This window comes from Cucumis melo, chromosome 11, assembly GCF_025177605.1.
Source record: "Cucumis melo cultivar AY chromosome 11, USDA_Cmelo_AY_1.0, whole genome shotgun sequence".
Taxonomy (NCBI): Eukaryota; Viridiplantae; Streptophyta; class Magnoliopsida; order Cucurbitales; family Cucurbitaceae; genus Cucumis; species Cucumis melo.
The window spans coordinates 1,333,658-1,345,565 of record NC_066867.1 but is presented as its reverse complement, the minus strand read 5'-3'; the positions used below and the strand labels follow the sequence as shown (position 1 = coordinate 1,345,565).

The following is an 11,908-nucleotide window of genomic DNA, read 5'->3' as shown; positions in this document are numbered from 1 at the left end:
ATTCTCTGTCTTTTACTTTACATATTAGAAGTGTATTCCATTTTTAGTATAAATTGCATTTATTAAAACTTTAAACAAAATCATTGCATCAGAACTCTTGATAATCCATTGAAGTATTTGTCTGTTTATATAATCATACAACAGTAAGAACTTTTTAGGAAAAGAAGTCGAGAGAAGAAGGGAAAATAGTGTTTGATTGAAAGAAATTAAGTAGAGAGAAACTTTTGCTTGAAACAAATAAATAAAAAATAAATAAAACAAACTTTGAAAGAAATTAAGTTGATTGAAATAGACGAAGAGACGACATTCTTTTACATAGAAGAAAAGTAGAGAGAAGATGAGTCGTTATATAGTTACAAAGAGTTTGGTAACGATGTACATTTCAAAATTTCAAAACTTTTTAAACTAAAAAATTAGTTATAATTAAAAAGTAGAATCATAGATTAGGGAGTGATCTAAACAAATGCATGAACACATTCCATATTCTACCTTCTTCATATTTTATTTACATCTTTTTTGTGAAATCTAAGAAAAAATACAGTTAAAAATGTGTATGAAAAGTTATATAAAAGATATATTAGACAATCTTTTTGTTTATTAGAGAAACACTATTTTGTTTTAATTATACTTTTTTTTTTAACGGGAAACGGTAGGTCAGCAGGTGCACTCGGGCATCTCCACTAGGTGGACACCCCCTTAGCACCATCATCATTCCCGCTTCATAAAATATATCATCATCAAAGGTACAATAAAGCAGGAAGAAAAAAGTCAAGAATGAAACAGGGCAGATAAGCAGCAAGCAAGAGGGCTAGAGGACACCCCCCAAAAACAAAAGATACAAGCAAAAAGCTAATTATAAGCGTGTAAGTTTAGAGCTAAAGAGGAAGCTTGGTAAATGGAAAACAGATGTGATATGCTGGTCCAAAGTCCGAATATTGCTTTTATATTTTCCCATATTTCTGTTGCAGTCTTTTTTTTTTTTTTTTTTTTTGTCATTGAAAATTCAATCAAAAAATTACATTGCTTTTATATTTTTTCCCATATTTATGTTTTAATTACACTTTAATTGAGATCAAAAAATTATTAACCTAGAATTTTACGACAACTCCAATTACCCCACGTTTTTGCTATTCCTACCATTATTTCTAGAAAAGGAATAGCAAAGAAGAAAAAGAAAAAGAAAGAAAGAACGAGTTGATAAAGTGGTCGAAAAAATAACAAACATTAAATTTAAAAATAAATAATCTCGAAGGTAATAGTAAAAACCACAAATTTTCTACCACTTTTCCTTAAATAATTTATAAAGTACTTGTTTTTTCTTCCTTCCTTTTTTGGAAAGGTGTTATATTCTTAATTAATCCCAAATTGGGGTAGTTAAGAAAAGACTACCACAAATCTTTCCTTAAAAAGGTAGACCAAGAGAGTTGACTTGTATCAAATTAGAAAATTGAAGGTTTATTATTATTATCATCATCATTATCATTATTTATTAGGGGCTCTTGCAAATATGACAATTATAGTATCATAAATTAGGCTCATAGCACATCATTTTTTTACATTTGCTAAAATAGCAAAATTGAAGTCCAGCCCGCATTTTAAAAATACGAAATTACGAAACTACCCTTCAGTCATTACTGATACCAATATATACGGTTGATACACCAATATGTACTGTTGATACACCTGATTTGTTTTGCTGATGTACTCCTCGTACACTTTTTTTTTACTCTCTAATACTTCATTGATACATATTATTAGTTTAAAACACTTGATATGTTGTTGATACATTCGATCAATTAAATACACTTGAAGCACTAAGAATGATCACTTTATATATCGTTGATACACTTGTTATTGTTTCCTAATACACTCGATAGATTTAATACACTTAATCACTTGCTAAACTTCATTGATACATATTATTAGTTTGATATACTTGATATGTTGTTGATACAGTTGCTCAACTGTTGATATACTCAATCAATTAAATAGACTTTGATGTACTAAGAATGATAAGCTTTATATATCGTTGATACACGTTATATATCATTGATACACTTGTTATTGTTTGCTGATACACTTGATAGATTTAATACACTTAATCACTTGCTAAACTTCGTTGATACATATTATTAGTTTGAAACACTTGATCTGTTGTTGATACACTTGCTCAACTATTGATACACTCAATCAATTAAATACACTTGATGCACTAAGAATGATACATTTTATATATCGTTGATACACGTTATATATCATTGATACACTTGTTTGTTTGCTAATACATTTGATAGATGTAATACACTTAATCACTTGCTAACCTTCATTGATACATATTATTAGTTTGAAATACTTGATATGTTGTTGATACACTTGTGAAACTGTTGATACACTCAATTAATTAAATACACCTGATGCACTAAGCATGATACACTTTATGTATTGTCAATACAATTATTATGGTATGTTTACAATCTTAATAACATGTTGAACATCATTATCGCCTATAGTCAACAAATTAAAACTAAAAGTTCAATACATGACTCAACTTGAATTTCAGTATGAATCAAGTTCACAAATGAATCAAATGATGATATCACTCCATCAACCAAAACACAATTTGTTTTGTAATCCACATAGTAATGTTGCTCATCCCATTGACCACTCTGAAAAACCATTACTGCCAATTTAACCATAACTACAATGAACTGCAACAATTTTGGGAAAATAAAAAACACGTAGTAAGTATATCAGTCAACTAATACATATAATATAAGTATATCATACCGCTGATATAAAAAACTGATACAAATTAAAAAAAACAGAACCGAACGTAACTAAATAAAACCAAACTGATCTACGAAGTTCCTTTCGAAAAAAGATATTAGGAAAAAATAAAAGAACAAATAAAAGAGATGAGGAGGAACAAATCGTAGCCCGAATTTTAATAAATAATATATGAGCAATTCACAGAAATAATATTAGGGCTTCAAAAAAGGGGAAGAAATCCATACATAATTCTTGTTTTCCCTGAAGAAAAAATGAGGAGAATAGGAGAAGAAGACGAGGAGAAGATGATAAAATAAAAAGCCGACGAAGAGGGAGAAATCTAAAAGAACGAAACCGAAGAGAGAAGAGAAGGACGGTGGAGAAGAACGGTAGAAAAGAGGCAGAAGAAGACGAGGAGAAGAGAAGTAGATGAATAGGAGAAATGGTGAAGAAGAATGACAGAGAAGAGAAGAAGAAAACAAAAAATAAAGGAGAACAATAAAAAAACGAAAGAGGAAGAGAAAACAGCAGAGAAGGGCAATTTTGGAATAATGAAAAAAATAAAATAAGAAATATCAACCAAAATTAAAAAGTTGCTATATTTGCAAAATTGAAAAGGTTAGTGCTAATATTGCTAAATTAGATTTTTATTGTGTCCCCAATGCAATTTCCCTATTTATTATTTATTTCGTCTTTTGTCTTTTGTGGGAAGGAATGCTGTCATTATACGTTGGTCATGCTTACGCGAAAGTAAGGAAGGAAATGTTTTGATCTAAAATTGAAAGATGGAGTTATTGATTTTTTTTTTATGTTATTTCCTATCATATTTTGTTTCATATGAGTCCATGCAAATATTTCTTTTCTGTTTTTTTAGGTAAAGAATGAAATTACTTATTTCAAATTTATACATATATCATTAGTTTGGTTACCATAGTACGTGTTTTTTTTTTTAAGAAAAAAGTGAATAGTACATGTTTCATAACGATCATAATTAATTACATTAAAAAAAAATAGTGATGTGAGTCCCCATTTAGTAGTCACAAAATTTGTTCCATGAGAGTCAACGTTTATCAGGGAGATCGTAGATTTGTTCATATTGACATTTAGACTCGAGGCAAGTTCAAAGAGATGGATGGAACAAATCTCATATTATCAATTGTATCATCATATATGATGATCTTCAATAAACAGTAAAATGTCATTAGCAAACAAAAGATGCATCCGATTTTGATCTTCAGCATTTTTTTTTTTTAACAAAACTATAATTTTTATGTTTGATTGCATTGATTATTTTGAGACTAGAGTTTTTAGGTACCTCTTATAATTTACAATATGTTTAACTTTTTTTAATTGGTTAAAATATGCTTAATTTACAAAAATATTGATTTATTAATGAGTTGAAATTTGGGATTATTCAAAACTATTATTGAAATTTATTTATATGAATGATTGAATTGAGAAGGATTTATATATTTAAGAACAATTTTTAAAATACCTTTGTCAATCATTATTTTTCCAACTACTTTCTAAAATAACACCATTCTCCCAATGTTATTTGAATAAAAATAAAGAGGGAAGACCAAGGACTTAATTACTTATATTCACAAATGGGTCATCGCTAAGAGCAAGATGAGCTTTTCCATGTAAATTTCATAAATCGTTGACCTCATTTATGCTTTTTTCACCCATATATATTTTAAATTGTTTTTCTATCTACCCTATTTTTATCTTTATTTATTAAAATAACATTGATTTTTTTTTTTTATGGAAGTATTAAATTGGCAAGTAGGCAAGTGAGAACGATATATTTTTCTATGTTAAAACAAAAATAGAAATAATAATAATAATAATAATAATAATAATAATAATAATAATAATAATAATAATAATAATAATAATAATGTGAGATGAAACACTAAAAAAAAGAAAAAATAAATAAAAAAGACTCAAGTGGGAAAGCTAAGTAAAATATTAGTAGCTTTGTTTGACGTTTATGCATAGTTTTAAAATGTCTTAATTATTTTGTTTTGAAACATGACTTTGTTTTTTCCCTATAAAAGAGAATGGATAACATACACATATACTATAATCCCAAACTCTATAATAGATCTCTCAATAACTCCATCCTGCTTTTGTTTTACAAAATAATTCAACGCATAATATGGCTTCTGAAGTTGATTACAGAAAGGGGGAATACAGAACAATTTTGAGCATTGATGGAGGTGGCATTAGAGGTATTATTCCCGGAGTTATTCTAGAATTTCTCGAGACTGAGCTTAAGGTAATAACGATACATACATTTTAATTTTTGGTTTCTTCTTTTTCTTAAAAAGCTCGAGTTGACTCTAAAGTATTTGAACATTGTTAAGATCATTTCTACTGATAAGCTATAGAGATCTTATATTAATTATTTTGGGACGTTTGCAAAAATAATTAAAAAAAAACTATGATAATAGAACTCATATCACTACATTTTCTAAATTGTAAAAGTAACAAATTTAAAAGCGCATAGTCCTCTAATAGCGTCTGATCTATAAAAAAAGATGTGTTATGGACTGTTTTATTTTTACAATTTTTTTGTGATGTGATGTAATTTTCCTAACTAATTTCTATAGAATAGATTGAGTTTTATTCCTCTCGTAGTTAATTTTTCGTGATGAGACGAGGTGTCATTTTTATCTAACATGGTATTAAAGTCCATGAAATCCGAATGAGCAATGGTATGCCATGTTATGGATAGTTACTCCCTCTACCTGGACTTCGAATAAGATGTTCCTAAGAAACTGAATTGATAAGGGTAGGATGTCAGTCAAGCAACTGACATGGAGGAGATGTTATTAAAGATGTTCATTTCTGTCAGACATTATAGATGACTTTGACATCAGTTTTCGGCTATCACTAAACACCTTTAATAACATCTTCTTCAACATCGGTCTAGATTTGATATTGGTTCACTTCATCAGCCAATGTTAAAGGGTGTCTGACATTTTTTTTTTTTTTTTGTTCTATCGAGCAATATTTGTCATTGTTTATTAGCTAAACATGTTTAAAAAAATGCAAAAAAGAAAAAGGCATCTACAAGTATAAGAGAAAGTCATAGCCTACAACTAGAAACCCAAATATATACAAATGAAAATATATGAAAAAAAAAAACCTAAAGAGAAGAACTGATGTGTTTCGAATTAATTTCAATCAATTTGGTCTAATAACATTTATTATTTGTGTACCTATTACATTTTATGAATGAAAGCAACTTTTCATATGGTATATCGAGTTTTATAAAAGAGATTGTTTGTCTTTCACTATATGAATATACACAAAGAAAGTGTTGGTGCAAATACTGGAAGGGCCGTACCTCAACGGTCAATAAGAATATTAATACGAAAATCTGTAATACCTCAATGGGCAAGTCAGTTTATTCTTCACCTCGCCACGCCATGCTTTGCTCGTGATCCGAACGGACAGACGGCAACGGCACGCTCATGTGGAGATATCAACAAATCCATATTTTTCTATATTCTCATCCCTTCTAAAACATGGTTATCCATAACTTATATGCGATTTCACTATCATCGACTACATTTAAACCATAACTCATAAAGCTCGACGATGTTGAACGAAGCAAAGCAGAGAGCCGAACAGAGATGGTGAAAATGACACGTGTGGATGTGTGAGAGAAAAGGGGTTAATTTTTTTTTAAAAAAAAAAGGGTTCCAACAAGTGCGAAGAAATTTAGGAATGAGAATTTTTAATGTCGTTTTAAACTGACATTGTATCCTCTACTATAACGTCAGTCGAAAACGGACAATAAAATCATTTTTTCTTTTTCATCTTGTCTGACATTATACATCCCTGCTTTCTTTCCAATGTTAAATGCATAACATCTTGTAGTGATCCAATAAGTTTATATTTGATACACTTTTGACTAGAAATTGGATGGAGAAAATGCAAGATTAGCAGATTACTTTGATGTAATTGCTGGTACAAGCACAGGCGGTCTGGTTGCCTCCATGCTTGCAGCTCCTGACAAGGACAATCATAATAAACCTTTGTTTGCAGCAAAAGATATTGTCCCCTTCTATAAAGATCATGCACCAAAAATCTTCCCTCAACCAAAGTTAGTAATTAATTTTCTTCTCCTTCATATAATTTTCAATTTGCAAAAGCGCTTGATCTCCTAATTGTGGTTTAATTTCCCTTTACTAAACTGGTGTTTTTTATGGTGTAAACATAGTTATTTTTTGAGTTCAGTGGTAAATAAGTTTTGGAAAGTTTTGGGCCCAAAGTATGATGGAGTATACTTGAAATCATTGTTAAAGAAAAAGCTTGGAGATCTAACACTCAAGGAAACGTTAACACAAGTTATAATTCCTACATTCAACATTAAGTATCTTTTCCCTGTCATTTTCACTACAGTTCAGGTATGAATAATTATTAACTATAATAATTGTTCTATGTATTAATCCTTTTCCCCCAAAATTAAATGAACTAATTAACATTAATTAATTTTGACAATTCTTCAGGCCAAAATGGATGAGTTAAATAATCCAAAATTGGCTGACCTTTGCCTCAGTACCTCTGCAGCACCAACTTACTTACCTGGTCATGAATTTGAAATCAAGAACTCGGAAGGAACAGTTCGTAAATTTGATATGATCGATGGTGGAGTTGCAGCGAATAATCCTGTAAGTCTGATCTCCCCATTGAAAAGTAGTAATTAAAAAATGTTTTGGTTTTTTTAATAATGGATGAATTTAATTAATTAATGTGTGTTGATACCGTTTTAGACATTAACTGCAATAATGCATGAGAGAAAAGAGATGATCATCAGAAAAGAATTAGAAAGTGAGAAGATCTGCGAGGAAGAAGACGTATGCGATAATATATCATCAAAAAAGATGTTGATCCTTTCTTTAGGGACAGGTACACCTAAAAAAAATGGGAAGTATAGTGCAGCTGATTCTTCGAAATGGGGAGTTTTGGGTTGGGTCTACAATAATGGAACTACGCCTATCATTGATATTTTCAGTGATGCAAGTGCTGATATGGTGGATTATCATATTGGTACCATCTTCCAGTATGAACATAATGTTCATAAAAATGATAATAATAAAAGGGATCATCTTCGTAAAAAGGATTATCTTCGTATTCAGGATGATACATTGACTGGTGATTTAGCTTCTGTGGATATTGCAACCAAAGAGAATTTAGAAAACCTGGAAAAAGTGGGAAAGAATTTGCTGAAGAAAATAGTTTCAAGGGTTAACTTGACAACAGGAGATTTTGAAGAACTTCCTCAAGAAAAAGGAACCAATGAAGATGCTCTTATTCAGTTTGCTAAACGTTTGTCACAGGAGAGAAAACTACGATTTGCCAATCAATGATCAAGAAGCCAAAACTATTCCATTTCAAACATGGCTTCTTTTTCTTTTCATTTTCTGTTTTATTTCTTGTGTGTGTGTTTGTAATCCTTTTCCATATTTGAGTATTTCAAGACTATGATCTTATCCTTTTTTTTTTTTTGTTATTATTATTATTTTAATCAATAAATTATAAACGTGTCACTTCTTTTTACACCATATTGTTGTTGAGGAGTGATGATAGTAGTCTTAACACCTTGTATCTCGTGTAGTGTGTTGGTATTTCGCCTATTCAGAATGCCTTCTTTGGTCAGCTCGTGTAATGGTTAAATCGTCAAGTGAACACCTTGCCAACTCGCCTGTTGTTTGGTCAAAATGCCTAATGGTAAAACGTCTTAACAAATCGCCTGATCAAAAAAATGTGTACTGCAAAACAAAAAAAACAAATTAAAAAGTGGGTTGAGTCGCAGATCTCGCTCTCTTTAAGACGTTTCACGGCTCTGTTCCTTTGGGCAAAACAGTTTCGATAACCTCGTCATCTCTAGGGTAAAACAACCTCGTTCTTCAATTAGTTTTGTACTAAAACTAATCGGAATTCACAACAGTCAAATAGACACTTATTGTTCGTTTAGCTCCAAAATCTCATAGAAATAAAGTTTGATAAAGAGTTTTTTCTTGTTTTTCTTGTGTTAAAATGAAGAATGAAAGGAGTTTATATAGAGTGAGGAGGTAAAGAGACGTTGGAAGATAATTTGGAAAATTAATTTTTAAAATGTTTGTAATTAAGGGGAAGGTTATGTTGGAAAATTAAATGTAAAACGGTAATAAAAAATAAAACGTTTGATTCTTTAATTATGCAATAAAGATTATGTCATTTATTCTATCTATCTCGCATGACCATCTTTTCTAGGATGTCAGCATGTACGATGAGATATTTTAGTATTTCGCATAGCTAATACTATTGCATAGTCATGATCAACATCACATAATTCGATAACTCTATCACGTAAGACTCTCAAAACTATCAATCGCATAGCTTAGTCCTTATTGCATATCATCGCATGTTGTGCAGTGTTATTACGTAAAAGAATTTTCATTCAACAGATATTGTTTCTTATTTTTACATATTAGGAGGTGAATATATCATTTCATTTTGAGCCAATCGGGGTCATTATCAGACTGTCCAAAGTCCAGTCCAAATGATGAGGGGTATTGCAACCTCACCGGCCTATGGTCTTCTAAGTGAGCGATAGTTTAAGATAATTGAAAAGTGAACCATTAAAAAAAGCACTCTACTTTTATTCCATATTGAAAATTTGTAAATAGTAATAAAGTAAAGTGGAAGAAGGATTAAACACAAGACATGAATTATTATGAAGCCATGGAAATAATTAAATTGAAAAAAGTTGAGTGTCAAGGACTCAAACGTAGTTTTCTCTCATCGGATAACATTTTAGCAAATTCAGTAAGAGCTTGTTCATTTGTTCCTTGGGCATCAAGTGGTTCAAACTTTCCGGATTCCAAATTCACCCTTGACAATGGTTTCTTTAGCAAATCCTCTCCAACATAGATTAGCTTTAGCAAATTCTCTGCGGTGGCAATGTCCACAGATGATACCTCACCACTCAATGTGTCATCCTGTTTGTGCAAATCCTCAATTAAATGAATTATAATCTCAACCTTTTTATTAACTATACACAAATAACTAAACGAAGAATAAAGAGCTATATATATAAATATATATACCTGAATACGAAGATAATTTTTATGACAATGATCAGACTGGAAGATGCTAGAAATATGATAATCCACCATATCAGCACTTGCATCACTAAAAATATCAACAATTGGTGTTGCTCCTCCATGATAAACCCAATCAAGCATACCCCATTTTGAAGCTTTAGCTGCACTGTACTTCTCATCATTTTTAGGTGTACCTGTCCCTAAAGATAGAACCAACATTCTTTTTGTTTCCATGGGTTTTATCTTCAAAAGTTCACTTCTGTGTCTCAATATACTCATCTCTTTTGTCACATGAGTCATTGCAGCTAATGTCTACACAATCAAATTTAAAAAGCATAGCATAAAATTAGTAAAAGAGAATTTCGCATTCGTTTCGATGTAATTAATGTCGTAATAATAGTAATTAAATGAGAAAGTTTTACAGGATTATTAGCTGCAACTCCACCATCAACCATTTCATAGTTTCGAATATTTCCTTTGGAATCTTTGGTTTGAAATTCATAGCCAGGTAAGAATGTTGGTGCAGCTGAGGTACTGATGCATACATCCGCTAGTTTTGGATTCTTTAACTCACTACATTTAGCCTAAAATTGTCCAATTATTGTTAGTTCAATGTGGAACAAAAACTCCTCAATAATAAAATTTCAGATTTTATCACACTGATATCAGCTTTCCAAATATTTCATACATCGATTGTAGAGAAAATCACAGGCTGGAGAAGCTTGATGTCAAAAGCTGGAATAACAACTTGTGTTAGTGTTTGTTTTAGTGTTATGTCTCCAAGCAATCCCTTTATCAATGACCTCAAGTATAGTCCATCATATTTTGGACCCATAACTTTGCCAAAAAAATTCACCAATGAACACAGGAAATAGCTGCACAACATAATATTCACCATATGTATAAAACAGCCAATTTAGTAAAAGATGTGATTGCTAAAGTTAGCTTTCAAATTGAAAATCATATAAGAAAAAAGAAAGAGAGACAAACTTTCTCTGTGGGAAGATTTTTGGTGCATGTTCTATATAAAATAGGGCAAGATCGCTTGCAGTATATAGAGGTCGATTATTCTTGTCAGGAGCTGTAAGCATAGAAGTGACCAAACCACCTGTGCTTGTACCAGCAATTACATCAAAATAATCTGCTATTCTCACATCAGGACCATCCAATTCCTACTCAATAGCAAAAAGTTAGAAACAAGTAATACTAATTAAAGTAAAAGCATTATCTAATCGATCTAAACTTGAAAGGATAACTATTTAGTTGGGTTGTCTCAGTTCATCTTCTAATCCTTATCTTACCTGAAGCTTCAACTCGAGAAAAGCTAGGATGATAGAAGGAATAATGCCTCTAATACCTCCTCCATCGATACTCAAAATTGTTATCTTTTTTCCTTTCGTAAAATCAGCTACCATTGTTTACAAAAACAAATAGAGAAAGAATGAATGAGTTGTTTTTTGCAATTGGATTGGAGGATAGGGTATGAACAAAAGGTGTTTTATAAAGGGAAACAAAGTATGTGAGTGTAAGAATAATACTCCACAAGTTTCAATAACCCATTCCCACCCTATCGTTTTCAGTATGTTTCACGTGACCATATAATAATTTATCTCATAAAATTTAGTAATATAGATTTAAATTTCCACTTGGAAAATATGTCCAAATTTTATTTTACACACAAATTTAATATGGGAAGTGACACATTATATTCTAAAGAACATGTTTGTGAAATTTATATATAATATTTGCTTTAATTTTGTAAATACTACTTTTATTGATTTTGATATATTTGAAAATTCCTAATATCATGAGTGAGACCTACTCACGAGTAAGGTTGGAGCATATTGAATGATTTGTTAGACGTATTTAAAAAATAATACCTATAGTTAAGGTGTGTGTTATGGAGGTGGATTAATAATTTATCATATTAAATTATGTTATTATATTGAGCCTATTACGTGATCTATTTAATTAAAGCCCTAGATTCCTAATTGACTACCGACAAAATGAGTAGAAGCTTATTTCATGATTGATTA

At 30.5% G+C, this 11,908-nt stretch overlaps 2 protein-coding genes across 3 annotated transcripts; one reads left to right on the top strand and one right to left on the bottom strand.

Moving 5' to 3' along the window:
- The first annotated feature begins 4,854 nt into the window (after nt 1–4,854).
- Nucleotides 4,855–8,224, top strand: LOC103497455 (patatin-like protein 2). The gene is made up of 5 exons (XM_008459654.3): nt 4,855–5,050; nt 6,699–6,886; nt 7,004–7,190; nt 7,293–7,454; nt 7,557–8,224. The coding sequence occupies exons 1-5, from the start codon at nt 4,931–4,933 to the stop codon at nt 8,151–8,153; spliced, it is 1,254 nt and encodes a 417-aa protein (XP_008457876.1). The 5' UTR covers nt 4,855–4,930; the 3' UTR covers nt 8,154–8,224.
- Nucleotides 8,225–9,407: 1,183 nt separating this feature from the next.
- On the bottom strand, nt 9,408–11,346 carry LOC103497456 (patatin-like protein 2). 2 transcript variants are annotated; one of them, XM_051079358.1, is made up of 6 exons: nt 11,174–11,344; nt 10,863–11,044; nt 10,561–10,747; nt 10,295–10,456; nt 9,876–10,184; nt 9,408–9,767 (listed from the first exon to the last, which is right to left on the bottom strand). In XM_051079358.1, the coding sequence occupies exons 1-6, from the start codon at nt 11,285–11,287 to the stop codon at nt 9,543–9,545; spliced, it is 1,179 nt and encodes a 392-aa protein (XP_050935315.1). In that variant the 5' UTR covers nt 11,288–11,344; the 3' UTR covers nt 9,408–9,542. The 2 variants fall into 2 exon arrangements, with proteins under 2 accessions (XP_050935315.1, XP_050935314.1); XM_051079357.1 differs by having other exon boundaries at nt 9,408–10,184; nt 11,174–11,346.
- Nucleotides 11,347–11,908: the final 562 nt, after the last annotated feature.